Source organism: Aptenodytes forsteri, unplaced genomic scaffold, assembly GCF_000699145.1.
Source record: "Aptenodytes forsteri isolate BGI_AS27 unplaced genomic scaffold, ASM69914v1 Scaffold282, whole genome shotgun sequence".
Taxonomy (NCBI): Eukaryota; Metazoa; Chordata; class Aves; order Sphenisciformes; family Spheniscidae; genus Aptenodytes; species Aptenodytes forsteri.
The window spans coordinates 335485-362863 of record NW_008794089.1 but is presented as its reverse complement, the minus strand read 5'-3'; the positions used below and the strand labels follow the sequence as shown (position 1 = coordinate 362863).

The following is a 27379-nucleotide window of genomic DNA, read 5'->3' as shown; positions in this document are numbered from 1 at the left end:
AACTTTATCTTCTTATTCAAATATTGGCCATAAAAAAAACCCTGCATTCAAAATTAAACACAAGCAACAAGCTATTAAGTAATTGATCCGTGGATGGCAAAACAGCACTCTCATAAGGTACCAGAGTACATCAGATAAATGCCATATTAAATGAAATGAACTCCATTTAATAAATTGACATGAATCAACTTTGAAACTAAGATTAAGTGTCAAGAATGTAAGAGCTCAAAAGTAGGTCAAAAGATAACTATTCCCTTTCAAGGGTTTAAAACGTATAGGAAGAGTGGGTTCATCTGTGCTATCACAACACATTTGTTATAGGAAGGCAAGTAAAGACGAGTTCCAAAAGTTCATCAGGAACAGTTGTACCATAATTATTTGAAAATGCAAAATCACCTGGTACTTCAGTATTTATTCAGGGGCAGGACACCTGAAAATGGACAGGTAAGACAGAGACAAAAGTGCAAGTGCAGCAGGAAGAGGCAAAATCACTCTCTCTACAGTCTTTAATGTAAGGTGATTCTAGTTCTCAATATCCAAAAAATGTGTGGGGTTGAGAGGAGAGGGAGGGGTGTGCTACTGAAACTCTTTTCTCAGATGGAATGAAAAGGGGAGGCATCTGACTTAATGCTCCCCAAAAAAAAAACCAAAATTGCCTGAATGATAATTGTTATACTTCTGTTGACAAAGACTCATACAGGCCAAGTGTCAAAACGATAGTGTGACTTTTCTTGAATCATTGACAACAGTAGATATACTGCCTCTTCTGCTCATCCCCTGAAGTATGAAGTGTTGCTGAAGCCACTTTGGGTAGCTTTACACAGATTAATTTTTTTCTTATGTTATATAAATTTATCATCCTCTCCATTAAACAGAAGAGCACTCCACAGAAATAAGGCCTTCTCAAACAGAATGAGGAAGATAACTAAGCTATTTTAATCTCTCAAATAAAGGGTTCCTGAGCTTCCTCTTGAATAATTTTTAATTAAAGTATTTAATAGGATGATTCCCACATAGAATACTAAGCACATACCCTTTTGATTTCAAAAGGATTGACCCAGGGAGAATGTGGGGCACAGAGTACCACAATATAGAACCAGCAGTGAGGGAGTAGCATCAAGTGGAACACCCTTGGATACAGCAACTCTCAGTGAAAACTTTAAAATCGCAGTCACAGCAAAAGCAAACAGTGCTCCAAGCATTTTATTTCCAGGAGTTACATTCATCCAGGAAAGCAGAAAGCACTGGTTGTTTCACTAAAGTTCAAGTTAATGGTTAAAAATAAGTTAAAATGGTTTCTGAAAACTTAATCTGTGGTCTGGCTTCTTGCTAGTCCACACCACAGTCTGTGTGCAAAAGGCAGTATATTTAACATCAGTAAGTGTTCTCAATACTTTTTTTTTTTTTTTAAAAAGTATCTCAAAAGAGTAAAGGAAAATTTTCACATGATGAGAGCTTTTTATTCATGACTATTTGCATTAACAGTTTAAATGTCATTTCTTCCCTTTTAATTAACTTACCGGGTTGACAATATGTCAATAAGTTCTCTTCTGTTCTGGACTCTGAGTGTATTAGTTTTGTATCTGGAATCCTTACTAACTTCAGGCAAATTCAGGATCTAAGTAAAAATAAAGGTGAGTAAGAAATGTGCTTGGCAGGAGATATTTATATAGCTAAGGAAATTCATTACCAATTTAAGATAGCTTTCCAAAAATCCCTACTTCTCATTAATCTTTTAATATAGATTAGGAAATTAAGAAAAGATAATGCCTCCTAGTTAATGTTAGCTAACAAGTACAGAAAAAGACAGTAATTAAACTGAAGATCCAAATCTTAGTTGATAGTTTTCACCATTAGCTAGGAGAAATTCTTATTGTAGAAGTTTGTAAGTTATTACCGTGAGGTTGGAGAGATCTGTAGGATTATCCTGCACTAAGTTATATGTCACAGAATAAGAAATATGACTGTACTTCATATGCTATACTGAGAAAAGCTATGTCTAAGAATATTTCTTTCCACTTCAATAATTTCTGTCAAAAAGGCAAAAAAAACGAAAAGGTGCTTTTCTATTGAAATGTCATAGTTTTTCTTTATGATTTCTTCCAAAAGAATTAATAAAGAATATTGGTGGTATAACCTCCAAGAAAGGAGAAATATATCTTCTATATGTAACTCCCACCTGGCACATTAGAAATTTAACCATCATGCAAAGACAATGTGAATTATACTATGAAGGGGATTAAATGTGGAGAATGAGTCTTAGAATTTTGTAGAGGCATTTATGAGACAGAGTAGCTGTGTGGACAATCAATACTTACTATATAAGTTATCTGTTCATGCCACAATGTATTCATATAGAACATAAATAAACAGAATGAGTTGTGCTTTCCAAATTTAATAAAAATATCTCAATATCAGCTACAGAGGAAGGCAGAATAGAAGCTTACAAAGAAAGAGACTGTCATGTATTCTTCATGTATTTTTACTCACTAACGCACACTCAGGATCAATTTTATTTATGATGAGTCTTATAATCATTCTAAACATGCTACATTTTTTTACAGGGCCATTTCCAAGATGGCTTACAAAAAAAACAGTACTGGCTCAAAGCTGAAGTCCCTATAGCCCATCATCCTATCTCTGCCTGTGGCTGAGTGCTGATGCGTAGGAAGAGCTTAAGAACAGGGCCAGTACATATGATACTACCTTAATATTCATCCAAACTCCAGCCATCTTTAGATTAGGGCATTTCTGAGTTGGAGCTGTTTTCTATGTATTTAGCGATCCTCAATGGATTTTTGTTTTATTAACATATTCAGTCACTCCTTGAAGACATACACCTATCTACTACCACATGTAAGTGATGTATAGATTGGTGTCAATCTATCTATTTGCCTCAAAACTAAAATTCTACTAATTCCTCTGAGAGTGGTTCAGACCAATGCCACCATCATTTAATGACTCCTCACTTTGCTAGAGTGAATAAGGATATGGCTTCCCTTCCAAGTGAATAGCTGTTGATGACTTAAAACCATCAGCAAAATAGGTATTCTTTCAACATGTATTTAGAGATACTCAAAACAGATAGTCACCTTTGACATAGTTGTCACCTAGAGTGACAAAACTAAGCATGGAAACCAAGGTATCAGTAAGTTATGTTAGAACAATGACTGTATTGCATAACTTTTCTGCAGATTTTTATCTGCAAGGTAACATAACATCAATCTAGGATCTTCCATCAACACTTAATTCACAACATATTCTCTTTTCCTTCTATGTTTATACAATCTAGTTTATGAAAATCATAACATATCATAATCTAGCTTTAGAAAATGTTGTTCTTTTCCTATCTGAAAGTTTAACAATAATATTGGTACCCCCTTTAAAATTATCTCCTCTTTTTAATACTGCTATTTTGGAGTTATAAATCATTGCTTTCGAGAAAAAAATCATGCAAGGCTGTTCAAAGTAAATGATAGTGAATACTTATTTATGAGAGCTTAAAAAAACAAGAAATTAGTCAGAAAACTGTGGTTACATTTGATGAGTTATATGAAAACTGATCATATGGAGTTGCTCACTCTACCGTTTTAATTAACGTTACTGACTTCAGCTTTAACTTAATGTCCATCTGTTGTAAAGCTGCATGTCTATATATGTTCTTCTCAATTTTTTTGTGACTAACAAATGCACATTTGAGAAGTTATTCATTAATGTGCCATTCATCTTTCTGCATCACGCTGCCAATGTTAGTTTCTTCATTTCACTGTAACCACTTGGAATGAAACTGCTGTTCTCCGTTTCTAGGCCTCCTTCAAGATCTAAGATGCACATTCAGAGTTTACGCTCTCTGCATTTTGTCCCTCAACACTAGCAAACCTGTTTGTACTCTCCTTTGCTGTACACAAAAGCTCAGTCTTCTGAAGACTCTTGCTCAGTATTCCTATTTAGACTGGAGCAGCACACATCAGGATGTGCTTTTGTAACACCTGACCACTATGAAATGCACTTCAGCCAGCAGTGTTACAAGTTTTTCTGCAATTATCCAAGTCCCCAAACAAGCTACAGTTAGTTGTCATTGATTTTGAAAATAACACAGTGAATTATTCCAGTTTTTTCTTTCTGCCTGCCTGAAAAGATACGGTTGAAGCAGAATGTTTGCAGTTGTTTACAGCTTGAGCCAGCTGTTACATCTCTAGAGTATGTGTCTTCAGGGCAACAGCTTCCATACAGCCTATATTTTTAGCGCCAGCTCATCTCAGAAAGGTTCTCTAATAGCAATTCCAATGTTTGAATTAGTGGTCTCTGTATTTACTAAATGTTCACTAGGGTGTTGCGGGCCTTCCTGTAATAAAGTCCTCTTCCTTTATTGGCTCTCCCTCTTCATGGTGTTTTAAGTTCCAAATCACCTTCGACTTAGCACAGAGCATACCTCTAACGGATTTCACAGCATTCCACTGACTTCCACATCACTCCATTTCTGGGCAATTTAACGGCCCAAATCCATACCTACAATAACTCAGTAAGGGTAAAAAGACCTTTCTATTTAAAAACAAATATGACAAAAATCTAACCGTTACCCAAAACTTGAACTATTTTTTCTGGTTTTTTAATCCCTTTGAAATGAGAGCAATCATCATTTTTCCATGTTCTGTACCTCCTACTTTCAATTCTAGAAATACCAGAACACCTTTATAAGGATAAAACAAAAAACCATCAAGCATGCAGACTAGGGCCAATATTCATCTCACTTAATTTTAGTCCTACAGATTCTGAGGTAACACAAACTGTAGAAACGTTGCCTCATCTTCTGGGGTACCATTCACTCCTTACTGATTACAGAGGGAGCGTGTAGCAACAAGTCACACAGTCTCTCAGCTGCACCCTAAAGTGAGGTGAATGCATGGTCTGAATTTTTAGTGCCTTCTAGCTCACACCATGGTGTCAGAACCTTCTGAGCCAGATCTTCAGCTCTGCCTTACTCAAGGATGGCAGGAAGACCAGCATTTGGTACGTAATTCTTCAGGTGATAAAGCACCAAGAAGACATTCACAGCTATGTCCTGGGACTTTCTGCAAAGATTTCCTTTATGAGACAATAAGACTTTGATAACACTGAGTTGTGGCAGGTAGACACTTATTCAGTCATTAGTCTTAATTCACGTTAAGATAATGACCACACTATCGTGGTTGGACAACTGTATAAAGAAAACCCGCTGAGAAGACTTAGAAGTTAACTTGCTACCTATTGAGAGAGCCAATTCAAGCAAATGAAACCAGACCCCTCCAGATAGCAAGGTGGGGATATGTAGCCCAAACTGCACTAAGAGAGAATCACAACTGCACTATCTTCTTACTACATATTCCAGTTATTATTTGTGAACATCCATGGAAATGTGAAATGTCTGACATGAACAAATGGGGGAAAATAATGCTCAATTTCCTGAGGCTGCTAGCTCATTTAGAGTGTGATTAATTTAGGCTAAATACCCAAGTTCCCAGACAAAAAACATAATGACAGGAAAAATGTAGAACTCTCATTTTAAAAAATGCTGTCTAATGCTATACGCAAAACTTCTCTTGTCCCAGCTTACATGTTACTGGGGTCTTTTGTTTGGAATGTTGCTACACTTTATTTAAGAACAATTGTTTCCCTACAACCACTCCTTCTCTTTTAAAATATATTCACTGTCCAGGGAAAAGCAATTCCAGGTATTAAAACAACAGGAAAAGAATATGTGAAAAATCCAAAACTATTTTACAACTTTGCAAGCTACCCTCTGTGAAAACAGAATTGTCAGAGTCGTGTTCCTTCAGTTCAAAATAATGAAGATACCAGATTTTGAACGCAGCAGTCCTGTTTGAAGATTTATTCTTCAACATCGTATCTCTGCACCACTCCAAAGTCGGCCTGCAGTCCTGTAATATTTCTGTTCTAAGAAGTCCACAAGTTCCTCTGTGAGCACAGACCAGCACATACTAGTGAAAGGACTACGCCCTCAGCTACTGATTAAAGTGGCACAAGAACCATCCATCCCCTAGCTTTGCTAATAGCTGTGCCTACCATGTATTTTATGGAGAAACTATCACTTTTCTTCCTGAAGAAGGCACCAGTGTGAATTCCGTGACATTCACCATTCCAGAACTGGAAGGTTGTTAGCTTCTTCGGGTTTTGGCTAATTAGCTGTGCAGCTGCACAGACTTCAAAAGGGGTTCAGCACCCACAAGTTTGGTAATTGGGATGTTCTGAAAACAAAGGCAAAGCACAGAACCCATATCAGTCCCCTAAACTACCAGGCAGCACCCCAGGGTTCGAATTTATACTCACTACTTATTTCACAAGAAAGGGGAATTAAGAAGCAATCAGTAATTATTTTCCTAGTCAGAATGGAAACTATTACACATTTCTGTACCGTCGCCTAACACACCATTACCTTGCATACAGTGACAAACTGCTGATCATTTCCAGCTCCCACCACAATGTAGCCATCCTTGGTCTTAAAAGCCTGGAAGAATAAAGATAGGTGATTAGCTGTAACTAAACTATAAAATATTAGCATATCTTTTAAGTGAAAACTTTGTAAATAACGTTCAAATGACTTCCTTAAACATTTCCATTCAGATCCAATCTCTAGCCCTATAAAAGTGGCTCAAAGTCATCCACAAGGATGGATGCGGACCTTTTGATTTTTCTACAGTTGAGAAGTTATCTTGGTTAATAGTTTATTTGCTGAAAATGTGTCTTGAGGCATCCTGAAACTTTGCAAATGTGTCCCACACTCACAGGGACTGAGAAGGATTTACCAGGATAACACGTACTCGCCAGGAGTTATTTACTCAGCTTCACTCTTAGCCTGACTGAGAGCAGACAGCTGCATTGAGATGTCACAGACCCTGACCAAATACACACACAAAAAAAATTGCCAAATATCAATGACAAGTTAGGGACTCTCATGGGGATGAAAGGGATAGGCTGTATCTTTCCAGCTCTTCAGCTGAAGATTAAGCTATCTCCCTGGTCAGCGGTCTCAAGATCGAGCTCCTGGAGAAAATGGGACTTCTTTTCCAGCTTTGAGGATTTATTTTTTTCTTTTGACTTCATTACAGTGGCCTTATTGGCACATTTAATGGTGGACAGAACATTTAACTGGGTAAGACATAACAGCTTTCATTTCAGTCTAAATCATCTCCACTTAGATTTTTACTGGAAAAAAGAAAATCTGTAATTGGCATCATCCTCAATTTTTACCATTGTGTCAAGGCATCTTCTAAAATTGGATAATGCAAACAGATTCCCCCTTCCTCCACACCCCTTCCTTATACAAGGGTGTGTAACTGCAGTTGCAGTCATATGTGTTACAACCACAATTTTCGCAAGCATTTGGGAAAAATTCTTTCGCTATTAATTTGACTTCACTGTAAGAGGCCAGCACAGGCTGGTGCACTAATGGTGATGAGGCCTTGCGATACTTTCCTGCAGACAGCAAAACTCATCTTCCATTCTCAGAAATCAATTTTTTTATGAGCTATCATGTCCTGATCTAAAGGTATGAATTCTTACTATAAATTTTGGTAAAATAACACACAAATATAAGCCCTGGTGTGGGAACACTTTAATAATAAAAAGTCTTCTCATGCCACTGTGGTTTTTTCTCCTTCACAAACAGGAATATGCTCTTCCAACTTGGGATCGTTCATACAGATACAACTACATCCACACTAAGACTCTTTTACCGCCTGGTATAGTCAAAACTTTAAAATTATATGTGGAAAATTATGTCCACTGAAATGCAAAAAACTGAACATCATAGTTAGGATATCACTTGTTTGCTCTTGCTATGTTTCATTTCCTGGTAAATAGTATTGGTCAGTGATAAAGTTTAGCAATTTATTTTTCACACATTTAATTAAGCACTTCAGTCTAAGATTCTTAGCAAGCAAAGATGAAATTCAGTAAACATTTAGTCCCAAGCATGCAAAAAAAGTCCCACTGACTTGGCCCCAATACAGTAAAAGTCTAGAAGCATGCATAATATAAAGGTACTGCATACTCACGCTGACGAAAGCAACGAGCACAGAAAAAATTGGGGAAAAGAATACAGAAAAGAAAGTTGTATATGAATGCATAAACATTTTTTAGATATATCTGTTCATGCAGATTTCTGTCTAAAACAATCATGACAGAGCCTGGTCTAAGAATATTTGAGAGACTTCCACCCCCTCCAAATAAATGGCTTTTAGTAGGAATAGTGTTGAACTAAAACTGTCAGCATAAACTTACTACCTTTAGTTACAGGCAAGATCCGTTTTCTGAACACCCTGCCCAAATCCTGACATGTCTTTGCTGATGCTCTGAATTCTAAAACCAGCCACACACATTTCACACAAATTATGGGCTAAACACCACACGTATCTGTGTGCATATGTAACACAATATAGTTTTTATTGGTGCGACCACCTACTACTTCCAGTAAACACAAATTAGAAATTCTTTTACACATTCTTTTAAACTTCTAGTCTGGATGCCTGTTACAGACTGCAAAGCCTACAATATATGTCATATGTACTTATATACAGATCCCCTTCCTCCGCACTCCAGAATATATTTAAATTGGTAGTACGGGCAAATCTTAGAGAGTTTACTATTTATCAGCAACTTCTTTTGAGACTCGCATCTCTGTAAGAAGACTGCAATCACACAATAGCTGCATACCACTATGAAACATGCATCTGTACCCGTGGGCTGCCCATGCAGCAGCGGAAGTCACTCTAAATTTAAGGGCCTGGTTATTAGCATTTGTGCTTCATTTGCTTTGCGGAATGTGTGGGAAAACTGATTATTCTTAATTGCATTGTATGTCTAAAAAGCTAAAACAACAATCATGCCATCCTTACACAACAAAAATGGTATCATAATAAATGCAGCAGTGTCTTTTTCCATGAAGCTTAACTCAACTGTCTTTGGCTGCTATTTTAAGCTTCCCATTACAAAACAGCTGATTATTTGCCAGTCATTGCTGCTGATAAAGCAGAAATTTCCAAATGTTATTAGCACAATATTGATGCCAACATTTAAGGGTGGTAACAATGGTTTTATTCATCACCCATAAATGTACGCACACTACAGGTTACCACAGGTTACTGTCTGGTCACAGAAAGCTTCACAATCTTATTATACAAAGGAGAGTAAGGGCAAAGTGCAGACAGATTTTAATGAGATTTTGTTTTGATAAACTGATGTCCATCACATCGAATCATTTCACATTAGCGCAATAAAAGGCACTACACACACAAGGCAAAAGTCTTTTTTCCCTTCCCCTTTTGCTAAGAATGGTCTTCTGATAAGATTCTTGAGAGCACGAGCATGATTTAATCTGCTACTCCCATGTGGTACCCTGAGCAATAGGACATCACTCGGTGAAGACAAGAAACAAAAACCATGCAAAAAAATTAGTCTGCATCTTATTCATGGAAAAGGCAGAGACAGATTGCGTAGCATCCAAAGACGTAGCTTTTCAGTACGGTGTGAAAAGCTTAGGGGGTTCTAGGAAGATAACCTGCAAATTCACACTGAACAATATATAGTACATGACATCAACATATGTGTGTTCAAAGCCAGATCTCAAGGTCCAGTGTGCATGCATCAACACCTCACACTGACTAATGGATGTTACAGGACCTCATTAAGACTCAGCACTTTTCCGAATTTGATCCTAGGACACTGTGTGTACCTGAGATACTTTGTGTACTGAAACATTTTAACCTCCCCAAACACATGGAATATAAACTCTACCCACCTTCAGAAATGTTCTAAGTGGTTTACAAGTATACTCCAAAAATGCTATGTAGACTATACAATAAAGATGCAGGCCAAACTTAACCTCAGTTTATTATCAGAGTGGACAAAGACTTGCTGAGATAATGCAAGGCCAAACTAGCCAGTCTTTGCACTGCTCTAAGTCAATAGCCTTTCAAAATTTGCCAGCTTTAATGGTGTTAACGAAAGACTGTCAATCTCTTGGTTTTATTGCCTGCTTTATGAATTTTAAGCCTATATATGCTATGGCAATCATCAATCATACATAAATATCTTTCCATATGTTTCTATTTGCATGTTGATTCCACAAACAAAACTTTAAAATGTAAGGGACCAATTAAAAGATTATGCCAATTCAAATAAAATGATCAAAAGTCCAGGTCAGTTTTCAGCATTTGAATCCAAAACACAGAAATTAAAACAACCAGAACATCTGCTGCTGCGTATGGTGATGCTTTACTCCCCTCTATCAGGTATTTATACACATTCATAAGATCTCCTCGAGCCTCCTCTCCACTCCTCCAGGATAAACAGTCCCAGCTCTCTCAGCCTCTCCTCACATGAGAGATGCTCCAAGCCCTAAATTATTTTCGTGGCCCTGCGCTGGACCTGCTCCAGTATAAGCATGTCCTTGTCCTACAAACCCCAGAAGTGGACCCATAACTGGATCCACTGGTTATTCGTCCTCACTGGTGCTGAGCAGAGGGCAAGGATCACCTCCCTCGACCTGCTGGCAGTGCTCCTCCTAATACAGCCCAGGATGCCTCCTTTGCCACAGGGGCACACTGCTGGCTCATGTTCCATTTTTTTGTCCACCAGGACCTCCGGGTCCTTTTCTGCAAAGCTGCCTTCCAGCCAGTCAGCCCCCAGTCTGTACTGATGCGTGAGGTTATTCCCTACCACGTCCAGGACTTCATATTTCCCTTTGTTGAATTTCATTAAGTTCCTGTTAGCCCATTTCTCCAGCCTGTCAAGGTCCCTCTGAATGGCAGCACAACCACCTGGTGTATCAGACACTCTTCCCAGTTTTGTATATTCTGCAAACTTGCTGAGGGTGCACTCTGTCCATCATCCAGGTCACTAATGACCATGTTAAAAAGTACTGGCCCAGTGTACCCCTGGGGATGCCACTAGTGGTTGGCCTCCAGCTGGACTTCATGCCACTGATCACAACCCTTTGAGCACGACAGGTCAGCCAGTTTTCATTCTACCTCAAAAATCTAAATCAGCACTGTTGAGGGAGGGCACAGTGAGGGCACGTCATGGTCTAGTCTCAAAAGCTACTGGCAGATCAAATCCAGCACGCACTGAAATATAGCCTCCAGCCATCACCATTAGCAGGCAGCTTCCCAGCGCCACAAGGACTGTCACAGTCAATTGCAAAGGATGCAAGCGCTATCCAGGCGGAAACTAGATGTTACTTCTTCAGAGACTTCTCAGGAAGAAGAATTTGGAGGCCAAAAAATACTTGTCGAGACCAACAAAAAAGCATTGGGCTTTTGAAAGTGGAGGATTATTCCATTTTTAGGAGAGGTTAATAGCTTTAATTATCTGAACAAGCTACTGATTATTTTCATTACCAGTTACCGTATTGGCTCCTTTACTGATAATGGCAGTCAATGGTCGAAATATTTGAAAGCTTCCAGGCCTCCCCTTGGAGGAAGATTTGCACTACATCAGGTATGGTAAAAGGGGTGTATTACTTGTCTTTATGAGTTTTCTTATCTGATGTTCCTATGTGAATAACAGTAGGGATCTGTAAAGATACTCACAATCCCTTTTCACTGGGAATAGCTGATTAGTTACCCTGGTTAATAGCTGGTTAGATACCCTCAGATTTGAAGTATCTTGCAAGACAGCACTGCCTTTTGATTCATAAAGTTGAATAGTAGCATCTCTAAAAGCATCCATTGATGGATCGTGAAGGGAACAGCTGAGGGCTTGCGGATAGTCACTATGTACTGGTGAGTTCTGGAGCAGGGCTTAAAGGGTAGTAGCTTTTGAATGCCTTCTAACTGCTGTTGGTTTTACAGAGCGACAGGCTGATTGCTCCAACTGGCATCATGAAGCAGCTTACTTAAGATTTTGGAAAGATGCCATCCCTTTATAAAGGCTAGATACAATATTTCTGTAAGGTATTTGTTTGTCAGCACAACAGGGAGCGCTCTCGGATGGCATTAAGGGGGAACACTCCTCTGAGCTACTTCCCTAGGTTGGCATAAGAGTGAGCAGCTTTGTGTGAAGGCTGAATGAATCTTTGGGACCAGCTGGGGACAGTGCAGAACAAAGACACCTACTTGAGAAGTCTGTAAACATAAAACCAGAAAAAGCTAAACCAATATTTTCAAACAAAGCTTTGAAACATATCACCAACATTGTTTAAAAAGAGATTAATTTTCATATGCCACTCCTTCCTTTCCCCTCCATCTTCCCATTTACAGCAGTCTCTTCACTCACTTACAGAATCGGCAAATAATTACTCAGTAAAACACTATGTGACCATACATAGGTCTCCATTTATGTGCTTGAAGTACTTCCCTGGTATTAATGGATGTGGTCAAAGAGAAAAGCTGATCTCTTGCAGGCTTGGAACCACAGAAAAATTACAATGTTACTTTTAATTTATTGCATACTTTGTCTTCAATTACACTTTGAAGTTTTCAGTGTGATATTTGATTCAATGCAAAGGTCATTTAAGGACAAGCATTCTCTAGTCTTAATGTAGATTAAAGGCTGCAATTAAGAAGGTGATGTATTCAGGATTTGACTGACCTGCACGCAGGCTCTCTTCTCCTGCCATATGTTGATTTTTTTCTCTCTCCAACCCTATCGAACTCTGGCTCCTAAATACGTTAAAGAGTAGGAGATCCTCAGTTTTGCTTCAGATCCAGAACGATTACATTCTTTCCAGATGGGATAAACTTGGCACTTCATTTTTCTACCTTTACACATTGGTTTGAATAAAACGTCAGCTGTGCCACAGAACCATGGAGTAGTCACATTCTTTTTTCTTTCAAGGGAAGGGCACAATCCTTTCATAACAACTTAATATTTAATTACTGCAACAAATGGGAACAAGACCAAGAAGTTTGGTCAGCGGTAGTTCTGAGCAATACATATAAATCATAAAGACCACACACTTTGAAACTATTTGCCTACTTTGCACTCTCTTCCAGTGAAAGCAAACAGTAAAAATAAAAAATGTAAATTTCATGGACTGGATTAATGTATGCTGAATGCTCTCACTGAGCAAACTGAAGAAGGGCATTCCACACAAAGATTTCACTTTTTCCCTCTGGTCTTCTCAACCCGCACTACTTGTCTCTCTCTTCACTGCCATGTTGCAGGATGTACTATCTTGAAACTTCACAGCTATCACAGTGTACCAGACAGATCAGTATTAAAGAATATCTGCAATAGTTCCCTTGCAGAGAAGAGAATTTTGACTGGATGCCATGAGCTTGTGGAAAGGTGTTTATGGTAAGACTGGGAATTATTACTTTGGTCTCTGAGATGAGGCAGGACACCAGTACCAATGTCAAGGAAAGCACACCACAGACTACCAAGCGGGGAGACCATTCACTTCTACAGAACCCACGATCCATTAGACCATTTTTCTGATCAACCTTCAAGTTCCATATATGTGTGAGTGCAGAAGAAATTACTTTGCGTACCTGATCCAGGAGCAAAGTGGACGAGAACCATTAAATGCGCTCTGAATGCACCTGACTGAAGGGAGCAGCAAAGTTAACACAAAATCACAGCATCAAACAGGGATATCTGTATTTGGCATTAGAGTGTATTACTCACAACACTCACTCAGGAAGCAGGACAGCCTAATCCTGCTCTCCAGACCGTGTCATGTTTTTATCCAGTTGTTGCCTAATGTGAGAAGTATGAAGTGCTGGGAACAGACTGCAACCAAGGCCTCTCCAGTCGCAGCTCAGTGTCCTAAGAAATAGGTTGGAGACAGGATCCCTCTCTCACTTACTCTTCTTCTGGTCATTTGCACTGTTCATTTCCCAATTGACTAGATGCAATACATAGATTTGTGATCTAAAAGTATCAGTTGGGCATACTATTTACCAAAAAGACTTTTATAGCTGTTACTTTGTATTCAATAGTGCAATGAACGTTAACTTTGGATTGCATGTCCTTATTTTTAGTGATGAGACTTTTCCCCCGATCATCTCAAAGAACATATGCTGCAAGGAAATGAAACCATTTTCGTTGTTTTCTAATGTGAATGCAGTATACATCTAGCCTTACCACCCAAAAAGCCATTTAAAAACTCCTGGAAGAGCAGTGAACAGCTTAAAAGTGGGAAACTTGTCACTTTCCCAAATTTCTAAAATTTTAAATACCTAAACTATTCCTCAATTAAAAATAAATTCTCTGATATTGTAAACTGGCATTAAAACTGTTCCTTGCTGTTGAAAAATAAAATATCAGGCACAGAATCACATTCTCCATTGCCACATTAGTTTTCCATTAGTTTTTCAACAATGAAATTACACACACGCAGACACGCACACACAAAATAAATAAACTTTAATCACTGTATCACACTGGAGCCAGTGTAATTAATAAATTCTCTGATATTGTAAACTGGCATTAAAACTGTTCCTTGCTGTTGAAAAATAAAATATCAGGCACAGAATCACATTCTCCATTGCCACATTAGTTTTCCATTAGTTTTTCAACAATGAAATTACACACACGCAGACACGCACACACAAAATAAATAAACTTTAATCACTGTATCACACTGGAGCCAGTGTAATTAATGTTGTGTCATATTTAAGCCACTATTTTCAAGAGGTTTATAGCACAGCCATAAAAATTCAGTTAGGTTGAATCAGCAAACACACAGAATCACATTCTCCATTGCCACATTAGTTTTCCATTAGTTTTTCAACAATGAAATTACACACACGCAGACACGCACACACAAAATAAATAAACTTTAATCACTGTATCACACTGGAGCCAGTGTAATTAATGTTGTGTCAGCATTTCCATTTAAGCCACTATTTTCAAGAGGTTTCCCCCCCAGCCATAAAAATTCAGTTAGGTTGAAATTCAGCAAACAAGGTCTTATACAGCAAGTAACATGTAAGTATATATACAGACAGCAGCCAGTTACTACTTATATGGGAATTAAAATAGACGCTTACTGATTTTAAAGGGCACTGCAGAGCTATTTTTTTTAAACAATATTTTTCTCAACATTTATAACAATCTCTCAAAAGCCTGAATCCAAGCTATGTTTCCTTACCCTTTTTCCTTCTCACACAATAGTTCACACAATTTCTTCCAATTTTGGGATTGTAAGCATTGTTTTTTTGTTTCACTTTTAAAGTAAAAGAATGCAATGAAAACATTTCTTTTGAAAAACAACACACATGACCACAGTCTGATCCTGATACAGGCCTCCAGGCATTACTGAAACAGAAATGACAAATAGTTCTTATACCTTCCAAAAATCGTAAGATATAGCTGTCTGGAAAATCTGAGTACTCAAATATGAGGTTTTAAGAGTGCTATTTAGAATTTAATTCTAAATGAGGTCCTATTTCTGTTTTCAGTAGAAATCATCAGAGCAGGATTTGTGTCATTATTGCTGTCCCTTTTCCCTCTCTACTCTTCGGCTTTAAGTGATGTCATGGTACAATTTCCAAAGGTGAGCTTTGTAATACTGCCTACCTTTTTGGTACCTTATACTGAGCCAATCAGCCTGGCATTTCAAGCTGCAGACAGATGACCCAGTGCAAGCAAACTAGAACTCAGACTGGGCAGGCAGTGCTATTAACTTAAAGGTCCTAATAACTTAATGCCCTGCTATAAAGAAGGCTCTTCAAAAAGCCGAGCTGAATCATTTGTTTCTCTGACAACCAGCCAACCGAGAAGAGCAAGGGATCAAATTAGCACTGATGCTGATGAAAATCAGCAAACACACCAATGAGGACATAACAATTACAGGGGTGCAAAATTGGCTGCGTTTCACAATTTGGCACTTTCGCAACTTAAAATAAACAGCACTCATGTTCGAAATCTGCCATTTAGCTGCAGAACAGGATGGACAAAGGCAGGAGAAACTCCATTCTGCCAATGTGCCTTTGCCCTATTTTGGAGTTTTTTCAATCAATGTATCTCTCAAACAGTATGTGATCCTATGTACTATTCAGTAGACACAGTATGGTGAACTAAGGATGGATTTCGAATATTTCAACCTTGACTTTCAGTATCCTTGATTTGTGGTTTTAAGTCAGACTCATTAAGGTTTATTGTGTGCAGTTTGTTTTGGTTTAAAACACTACTTTATCTCTAATCAAGGATTTAAAAATTGAACTGCCCAGACATCCAGGATGCACACTATTTAAAGTCCTGAATTTATACCAAAAAAAAAACCCATTGCCAGGCCATAGGAATAATGCTAGTGAGATCTATTTAAAAAAAACCTGAAAAATAACGCTTGATGAGTGGAACACATATATATCTAAAAGAGTCAGAAGTCCCTTTCCTCTTCACTGTCCTGTAAATTTCTATTAGATTTCCTTAAAACTATAAAATTCAGACTTCTGTTTTTCTCTAATATTCTTTTTTTATCATTCTCCATTAGTCTGAGAAATATTGAAATATAATATCACATTACTGCAATTACAATTTTTCATCTACCTCAAATTTAGCATTATTCCAATTGTTAAAGTTTGAAAATCACTAGAATTAGAAATTAAAACATTACAGCTTTTGACAGTTTAAAACTGTGCTGGCCAATATTTAACCAATTTTTCATTCTAGCAACTAATAAGTCAAATTATCTGCTGAGAAAGAGCTGAGGAAATCTGCATGGGAGTAGCTACTATTTTGGTTTTTAGCGAAGTTCTTTACATCTATGGCTTGTAGAGTGTTTTTGCATAATAAACATAACTATCCTTTACAAAAGAACTTGTTCTGGAGGATCAACACAGTATAAGTGTGCTTCTATTATCACAGCCTAAAATCTACATCAGATTTTATCCATGTTTGTACAAAATCATCTCCTTGCACCCCTCGCCCCCCCCAAAGTCTGACAGACACAGCTATGCCAGTCAAATGGTGGGAGAAGGCAATAGGAGGAGACAAAAGGAGAAGTAGAAAATCCCAGCTTTCAAAAAAGATCCCCCATTTTTTCTCCTGCAGATTTGAAAGGAAAAAGAACTTCGTTTCCACGCACAGGTACATCATGCTGTTCTTTAACAAACACACTTGATTCTTATTAATTACTAGGTTTATTTCAAGGTTTCATCTTGCCTTATGCTGTCATAATTTTTTTTTTGGCTCTGGGTGGCCAAGGGACAGCCTCTCTCTCATACAAGAGAGTATGAACACCCAAATGACAATTCTGATTTAATCATAGGAGAATCATAGGAGTCTGGGCTTATTTAGGGCAGGATTCTGACTCTGAAGATCGCCCAGTACCACAGAGTTTTGATTTCTTGGCATGACCAGCCAATTTACTTCCACTGTCAATCTAAACCCTTACTTTTCACTTTCTTAAAGAAATGCCCAATTGCAAACCACAGTGGCAATTTAAAATGTTAAGAACCATGACTATATTCACCTCTGCCGAACACTGTGACATCAGGAAAAGTGCAAAATTACTACATTTTTGCCACAGATAATTGCCGTAAGTTGATACTGAACACTGTACCAGCATCACTGTCCCTCAGTCAACTGACAAGTGAGCATGAACATATACCGTTTCCGCTAGTGTCTTTTGCAAAAAACATATTGTTTTACATACTTTCATAACAAATAATTTACAGAAACTAAACCAAAGCAAGTACACACAGCACTGGAATTAAATAAGATGTCAGTCACATGTAGTCAAATATAAGTTTAAAGCTACCCAGCTACTGCTACCCATATACCATAGCACAGCCATGTTACAGTCTACACGCTAACAGCAAAGATCTCCAGTAAGAATGAACATCTCATAAAGAGCGGATGATCCTTGTTACAGAAATGATCCCAACTATTGAGGGGCCCAGTCTGGCTATGGCTGAGGGATGGTGCCAGCAAGTCTGGAGGAACAGCCTGGCACCTGGCCTTCATCATGCTCTTGCCTCCCTCTTTGTTGAGCTGGCGAAGTCAAAGGGCTGATCTCCTAATGATCCAGATGGCCTTCTGGTGACACTGGGGTTGGCATCAAATGGGCAGCAGCAAGCCCAGCACACAGACCTGCCATTGTGCTGGGAAGGACTAAAATGGGCTGCTGGCAGCAGCTTGGCCTGTTTTTGCACCCCTGATGACAGCCTGAAGTGCTGCCTGCCCACTGTTCCCTGGAGTTGGCTACGAAATGACCTTTCACAGAAACAAGGTTCTTGTCCCTCGATTATATGAAGCTGATTATCTGATTGCCTCACTTGGGGAGGGGGAAGAAGGAGCAAATAGGGAGAAGAGGTACGTGGATTTGTAAGGGCACTCTTCCTCCCCCCCAGGGTGTTGATGTAAGCATTAGGGTGTTTTACAGCTTCCTTTATAACAATACCAAAAAGTAATACATAGAGAAGAGTAACAAAATGCATTTAAATGGTTATATTAATTAAGATGAATAGAGACAGCTTTCAGTAGCAGTGGGATACTGGTACCTTTAATTTCCTTCCAGTATACGTTTCCTTTCACAGTTACAAAGCTTGGGCATTTTATTAGACATTGACAAAGCTGTGCTTATAAGTGGAAAAGATCGCTAGTGAAAATTATGCAGGGAGGCATACTAATTTTCACATCAAGTTACCTACTGAAGCATAAGGCTTTTTAGACAAAGAATGTATTTCTCCAGCCACTTGATTTGTCTTTTTCTTTTCAAAATCTGCACAAGTTAAAACAAAATACACCAAGTGAGCAAACAAAGCAACCTTAAGCTGCCATAAAGAATGTAAAATCAACTGAAACAAGTGGGACATATGGTTGTCCACTGGACTTCAGCTTCCAAATGAAAATGGAGGTCCTATAGAATAAAATTTGTATTCTTTTCACATACAAAGAAACCCCTGGTTTCCAAATGTATAAAACAGGAGGACAGCCTTTCCCTCCCCCCACAGAAGTTTAAAGCCCGCTCAAAATCATTTTGGTCCTAAAACCTGATGGAACAGGCAAAATAACAGGAAGTCTATGGTGGCATATGATTGCCTACCTTGCGTGTTTTCGCATTTCAAGGTTTAAACTAGACAATTTGTGTTCCTCTGTAAGAGACTCTGCAGAAATACCGAGGCCAGCTCAGGCTAACTGCCTTCACATTTGTCCTGGTTTTCAACGGTTTGCTCAGTTGTGCTCACAGAATGTGAACTGAGCCCCATCTTCCTAACAGCCCTTCCTGAGCTGCTACAAGTGCAATGATACTTGTAAAATGCAATACACAATGAATACACTGCTAATAGTACTCAGGCTGGGACCTAGGGGTATTTCAATAATACCTATTTGGACAGCAGCGTACATCCCTTTGTACAGCAGTGGTCATCTACTTGGATGTTTCTGAAAACCCCATGCTGCTAGTCTGCTGTTGACATCCAGAATCACGAACTTAAGACAGCAAGGAGAAGGGAATCAAGATTTCCACTGATCGTTATTAAATTTACACTGTTAAAATACCACCTACAAAAAATAGTTTGCAGAAAGACAGCGTCAGGAGGCACAGATAGGTTTTCCCTCTCCCTTCTCACATCAGTTAGCAGAATGTAAACTTAAAGATCAGAAAGCAGTTATGTCACAAATGTGTGTTAAAACAAGGGTCACGTATGAGGTGGGAAAGGCGCAGGCATGTCAGAAGAAAGGAAAGAAAAAGCATTATTATTATGTACCTGGGATCATGTTTGCTCCCATCCAGTCAACAACAGAAGTAGGAAATAGTAAGAGGGCTTGAACATTTTCCTGGCCAACTCTTCTATCCAAAACACCTCTTCACATAAGAAAGGGAAGGAAGGAAGGGATGGGAATTCTGCGAACCCTAACAACCGCAGCTGCCAGTCATTCTGTCAACTGCTCCGCAAGCTGCGCTTTCCACGCAAGTGTCCACAGCCAGATGTCCGAGACGGTGGTTTGGCAGACCAGTATTTTGTGGATATGGACCAGCGTCAACTTGAATAATGACAGATGCAGAAGTTCCTAAACCTCACTAGATCCACAGAAATGAGCAAATACCTGATTGAAAAAGGGTGTACTCATTCTAAACCTGACAGCTGATTTCAGAGTTAGACCTGGATATTTTGGAAGAAAAAAGAAAGAATTTAGATGGCAAAAAAAAAGAAAGTGTGCAGTGTTTTAGATTAAACTCTCAAACTAGGACAACCTAATCTGATGAACTGTTGTTTTACATTCTGAGGAACCGTAATATGATTTGTTGTTCTGAAAATTACTGTTGTGGTTTAAAGTATCCAACAGTTTTCCTCCTGCTAGAACCAATAGCAATAGTTGTAGAATTAGTGGCAGCAATGACTCGAGGGGCCATTATTTTAGCTATTAGCATTTAGGGAACATTTTAACCCACTGAATGCTAATGGACTTAACATAAAGGAAAATTAGAGAGTCACTGCATAGAGCACATCAGCAGCCTGAAAGTCATCTACAGATAGATCATCACCATCGTTCCATGTTAAGTCATCAAAACAAAAACATGTAACTCATTCTAACTGGTATCTCCATCCTAACGCTGCATTTCTTTAATTTTCCCAAGCAAAAACACAGTGCCTGACTCTCCATAGAGAAACGATCTCTACATGCTTTTCATGTTTTTCTGTACCCTACTGGCTAAAACAGATGAATATAGAGTCTGCGGAAAAGAGCTAAGGAACCAAAGCTCTTAAAATGCAATATAAGGTGCGAATTGAGGAGTGAAAGAACAAAGATTGTCCTTTTTGTGAAGAATTTGAATGCAAGTGCCTTTGTTGGCTAGAGCAGCACAGGGGTGGCAAGTACCAAACAGGAATGCAGGAAAACGTATGTCATCACTACAGAGCTAAATGTGACTCTAATCATAAACTTGGATAAAAGATTTTGATAAGTGTTCAGGAGATCAGTTTGCTTTCTTGGCCCAGCTGGCATTTAGACTGAAATAAAACACAAGCTCTAACACTGCTTATTTTTTTAGTATGGACATAGTCATAAACAGCCCGTAGCCAGATTACAGGCACCAATCTACTCCTAATGAAATCCATCACTGCTCCCCCCTCAGATATGTCACAAAGTTTGCATGTTTCAAAAGCAAGCAGACATATAGCAACTTTATTGTCCAAAAACTTCATTGACCATGCCATTTTGCCTCAGTTGGCCAAATCATACCAACAGCATGTAATTAAATACTGCTAAGAACACATTTTGCTTCTTTTTGAGGCAGGATGGCTGAGAATGGTCTAGGTCCATTAAACAACTGTGGATCTAGTGACTCCACATTTGAGGCAGAAATAAAGTAAACTGCTGTCTAAATTTAAAAATAAAAAAAAAAGATGGGCTCTCCAGATTATCTCTGTCCCCCACGTTCTTCCCCCATATCCCCATTCATGGGCCTTTTAGCTGGATGACCTCAGCTTGCCTAACAAGCAAATTTTATCCTTTCTGGATGAAGGCTGGGCAAATTTGTGGCTTCAACAGACGTCTCACACTTTCTCTCAAAAAAAAAAAGATGTTATTTCAGGGAGATCAACATTTTGCAGCCCTCTGGCTTTGAAGCAGTCACTGAAATACATAATTCCACGCCCTGGGCACCAGCAAAGGACTGGCCAAAGAACAAATCGCAGTAAAGCAGCAGTAAAGGATCACAGCAAGCTTTAGTATTGGTAAGTACCCCCTTCATCTGTAAGTCCTAGTTATGCACAGGCACAGCAAGCTCTTTACAAAGGTCTAAGAGGGTGTCCTCCATGTTGGAGAAGAAGCCATGCCAGATGTGCAAGAAGATGCATGAGGATTCTGCAGCTATTCAACCTGCATCAGCTGTCTCCATATCTACACAAGAGACCTGGCAAAATATGCTGCTGACTTCTTAGGGCAACAAGCTACTCTTGAAATGCTTTTGCACTGCAGTTCATGCCCAGAATTTTCTGCTCTTCCTAAAATAAGAGTTGCATTCATGCCAACAGATGGAAGATATCATCATCTAGAGTTGGATCCATGCCTTGCTACTGGATGGAACAAAAGCCATGGAAGTACTTTAGCTAGCTGAGTTAAAAACATTTTTGTATAGTGGCCTGTGGAAGAAAAGTTTTCCCACAATACACTGCAGAAAAATTCATACAGTGATGTGTCTTAGTGAAGTACCTGTAGAGCTTTCTGTGCTTTAACCCAGTGCCAGTGTAGACACAGTGCTCTGATCTGACTTGCATATGGATTTACAAGTAGGTGCTCTGTAGTAAAAACAGTTTACAGCAACTATGCAAAAAAAAAAAAAAAAAAAAAAAACCCAAACCAACTCCCCAAAAACCCCCAACACATGGAGCAGCTGAAAAAATATCCCATCATAAGCAGGTCTGTCACAACAACAGAGAATAGAATACTCTAATGTGAATGGAAGAGTTTGCATCAGAGAATGAGAGAGAAATCCGTAGTCCTGGATCTCGCAGTTTCATGGACAGAGAGGGGAAATCAAAAGGTCACATATGTATGTCAGGGAGTATTTGAGGAATCCAAGGATGGGTGCTGTGATGGGAAAGGGGGTCACTTCCCTTCGCTAAGAGACAATCCCAATCAATGCTTTACTAAAGAGATTACAGGAAAACTAGAATAGAGAAGGGGCTGCCAAATCCCCAGCCATGAAACTCCGACATTCAGCAATTCTCTGAAGCAACATCTTGATGGTTGAACTGTACTGTGGGTCTACCATGGTACTATCATTCTACATAGCTATTCTCCATGCTGTTCAGTCATATTCACAAAGCAGTTTTCTTTCTCCCTCTGTCTCCAGACTTTTCTTTTTCATGTGTAAGTCTTTTCTAGTGATATACTCAGTTATACTGAAGAGCAAAAGATTTATCACTAAACACTTCAGCTCTCTCGTCTCATGGGCTGTAATTTTTTAGACTGTGGGTGAGGGACCTTTCCATTTCACTGCAACACCCAAGAGACTAGTTTATCTGGAATGTGAATTACCTGCACCTTCAGTAATTTCTACTCAAGAGAAAATTTAAACTACCATTCAAAACTGACTAGAGCTCCATCTGTTGTGAAAAAGCTACATTGTTTTAGACTTTTGTCTCTTCACCTCCCAGCTCTTGTCTGCTCCATCCCTCCAAATGTCAAATAAAGACAGAAAGGGCGCAAGTGACTTGGACACTGTTGAGGTTTCTTGCTATCAGTGAAAGAACCAAAATACCTCTGAGAAATCTACAACCGTCCTTCTCTCAAGTCAGCCTCACCTTATCAGATACTAGATTTTACTCTTTGACTGTTTGGCAGGTCATCTCTGGCTTCTAAAGTGCTAAGGGCCTTTCCCTGACTTGACTGGAGATTGCTAAAGAATTGCTGAGCCTTCCCTTTGGAATCCTTGAAGCAATGTCCTTAGGCTAAAATGTCAAGGTAAGATTTTATGTCATTGCCCGTTCTCCTCTGCATTTTGCATCCACAGTCTGGCACCCTATAAAGCACAGTTTCTGCTACCCTCACTACAATTTCTAAGAAACAGAGGGAAATTAAACTTTTTAAGAAAAGTAGGACAGAAATTCAATTAATTGCAGATACTTTAAAAACTCTGTAATACTTCCATTATTCTGTGTTAGTAGTACTATTAACTACTTCCTTCACCAGTTAAGTGTTTTGGGATTTTTGGGGTTTTTTTAATCAAGCTTCTGCAGATTATAGCCATTATAACTTACCACTAATTTTTTAACATTTCTGAAATCCAAGCATGACACTGGTTTCTCTTCATAATTTCCCATTTCCGTTTTAAACAGAATGTTGCGTAGCAGAGTTTTAAGGATAACTTTTGGAAAAAAAAAACTATTTATTAGGGACTTGTTTTATTTCAATTGGCAAGAAAACATAAAGAAAACAATTACAACTGTTCCAAAAAGTCTATTCACCAAACAAAGGCAAGCATTAAAATAAAATTATTTTTCTGGTTTCAGCTGCTAAGAGCAACGTAACTCATCGTTCAGGATCAAACCACCAATGTCTACTCATAACAGGGTACGGTTATGTAAAATTAAGGCTGGCACTGCATTGTGCCCAGATATTTGAGGTTTGGATCCTTAACTATGAATTTCCTTCCTTTTATGATCTTAAGCCAGAGAACAATAGCTGTGTTTTAATCTTGCCTTTTGTGAATTTTCTTGGTCTTTTCTTTCAAGTGTTTACATACAATGATACAGCCCTGAGTGATCCACAAAGTAACACATCATCCAAATCTAACTGTTTACCACATATGCTATGATATCATTCAAGGTTGAACGAATCAATTTTTTTTCCCATGGAATGATAATGGATTCATAACAAAGTAGTGGATTTTTTTTTAACGTCAGTCACCCATGTCTGCATCAGATGGCATGCTTATAATTAAAGGCTGCAATATTATGATTCCCCAAACTTATTCTAAATTATTCTCAAATGGAAAGAGAAGAAGGTATCTGGAAAGAGCCTTCATCAGCATTACCAAGTCCCTTTGTTCTTCTCATTTTATAAAGACTACGTGACTGGAATTCCGCACCAGATTCTCTTCAGCCATTGCAAACTGGTTTGACTTTACTACAGTCAACAAACAATAAAAACACACCATTTCATGAAATAAAACCGATTTGCACAAGCTAATTATCTCCTCATTCTCCTATTTTCTTTTTTTATTACAATACTGGCCATGTAAAATACAGGTGCATGAAAAAGAAAGTTACGAAGATGCTGAATAAAGATAAACTCATCCGTTATTAGTGAGAAATTCTACAATACAGAAGGTTTTAGAACTTTTGTTCAAGTTCCTCTGGAAAATGTAAACTGTTTAGCTTTTATTAAATAAGATGGAAGGGGTACTTTTTTTGCTAGTTGGGCAGGAAGACCAAAACAACTCCCTCCTTCAAGCATGCCTGGTTTCATCTCAGAGACAAAGGAACAGGCTTCTAAAAACAGAACTTTATGTTATAAATGTTAACATACTATTAAAAATGACACCTTTTCTGGATATCTACCTGATATTTCACCTTCCTATTAAATATATTGGATCTGATCCTCATTCTATGCTAAACGTAAGTACAATACATAGGCATTCAAGTTTCCTTAATTTTGACAGTGCCACTCCATCTTATGGATTCAGAACTAAGATGCTAGTGCTCTTCAAAGCATGCTCTCCCCCTACTTTATTTCACAGATGAAACTTCATTAACGGCTAAAAAAAGCACCCACTGCAGAAATCCAGGTTAAAATAGCTTTTGGTCAGTTCCGACACCACAGTATAAACAGAGTAGCACCTTAACCCTCAAAATTTAATTGAAGACTATACCTTCTGCAATATAACTAAGAGTAGCACAACCAGACTCTTTGCTCAGACTGTCATTCCTTTGTTTTGCAGCCAGGTAAACCTCTGGACACATTGTTTCCATTCCTACAACATTTTTAAACATAAGACAGAGGCACCCATTTCTTGCACCCAGTTCTGTGGCATGCACAGAGAAATGCAACAACAGCCTTGTTACTCAAGGAATACAAAACCTGTCGTATACTAGAGGCACCCAGAGCGTTAGTATTCCCAAAAAGGAGACGAGTTGCAGCATGTATTTTCTATTCTCCTCTTTCAGGAGGAAGAGAAGGCTCCACTCTGGTCTGCGTACTCCAGAGTAACATGGGATTGGCATTCAGATCAGACACAATCAATAAATCCATGTTGCATCTTCAGTGCTACTCTCAAAATCAAATTCATTGTCATTACAGAGAAACTGCCTGCAAGTACAACCCCCAGCAGAGCTGGACGGCATGCTCTGGGGCATGTGGGACTTCGGCAGCAGACCCAAATATACCAGGGAGCTTAATGTAGCTCTGGGTGCACCTGCCGAAGCCTAAAGATGATCTACATGGATGCGAGGCACACTCAGTGCTTTTGGGAATTCACAGAATGATGTACAATAAAAAAGCTTAAATTAGTATAGTTTGGGGTTTTTTTTAATGGGGTTGGACTTTTCGTAATATAATCTTTAACCTTTATTTACAACGCACAGGGATTGCAGCCATTCTTTCTAACAGGTTTTGTCTCTCAGAAGTAACACCTACCTCCCGGTAGGAGCATAGAGGATAGTCAGTCTAAGGCAGGATTGGTTCCCTCTGCAGCTACCGATACAGTGCCACATGGTAACCTTACATTTTCAGAGGACTACCTTCTCTCTTGTTTTTGCCACGCTTGGCTTTCGCTTGATTTCATTAATGTTTTCTGACCATCTGTAGGGCCCACACAGATGCCACAGTCTTGCATATTCCTAATATTGGAACAATCAGACAAAGTTTTTAAAAACGTTCAAAAAAACAAGGTGGCAAAAGAAAATGTCTAAACTTTAAGTAAATAAAAGAATATTAAGACCTGAAAGATATTTTGCTTTTTAGATTTTTTCCCACCTTTCGGTAATTTTTATTTATTGCTCTTAATATATTGCTCTCAATTCCAAATGTTTAAAATAAGAGGCTAAACATCCAATAGAGGAAACAGTAAAAAAATAAATACATTATTGCTGCACAGAACATACGTATTGCCTTTAAATATCTACGTCCCATAAATTAATAATGCTGGAGGAATAGGCTAAGGTGTAAAATAATCTACATAACCAAGTTCTACTGTATTTGCATTCTTCATGGAAAAACACTTTCTCATCAGAATGAATTTGACACCATCATCAAAAAAATACTTATCTTGCCTGCATCTTTCTTTTCAACACACAAAAGAACACATTCATACTGGTTTGCTTTCCATAATGCATAATATTATTGTGCAACGTAAAACACTTTTTTTTTTTTTTAAAGTAACTATTTATGAAGGAAGCTAAACCTAGCATTAAAATTAAAGTGTGCTTTCTGTCTACAGAGGAGACTTCAGAAAAGTAAGGCCTTCCCACACAGATTTGCTACAGTCAACCCAGCTCTGGAGATACTATACTTCCAGGATGGAGGTATAAATCTGTTCTCCTTGGCCACCCTACTGTCAGGATACCAATGGCCACAGGGATTCATGTAATCTCACTATTTAGGAACCTTCCTGAAAAAAAACCCAAACTTTTTTTATTTATTTGTTGGTAATCTGGAGCACTAATAGCTGTTGAATTGTAACAACTGACCTAATCTGGCAAAGACCGATTTAAGGATGAATGTTCTAGCCCCTTTCTGGTTTTGTCTTATTTACATGAACATTTATACGAATGTAAGATGTTAACACTTTATTTTAATAAATAAAAGTTTTTGTTATTTCATTTGTTATCTCAACCACCCTTTCATGCTATGTTAAACAAGGGATGTTTAAACAAATGGCTGATCAGCAGCTAAGCAAAAGAATTCTAATCTAACACAGCTTCTCTCATCTGCTTCAGGATAAACTTTGCACAGCCTTTTTTTTCTTAACAAGCACAACCAA

The 27379-nt window shown here is 38.5% G+C and overlaps 1 protein-coding gene across 1 annotated transcript in view; it reads right to left on the bottom strand.

The window, feature by feature from the left end:
- Positions 1-27379, bottom strand: part of SUGCT (succinyl-CoA:glutarate-CoA transferase) — a 332361-nt gene that overhangs the window by 208042 nt on the left and 96940 nt on the right. The window contains exons 9-10 of the mRNA XM_009274789.2: positions 6434-6505; positions 1521-1618 (exon numbers count right to left, since the gene is read on the bottom strand). Of these exons, the coding sequence (XP_009273064.1) occupies positions 1521-1618; positions 6434-6505 (170 nt within the window). The remainder of the gene's footprint in view (positions 1-1520; positions 1619-6433; positions 6506-27379) is intronic.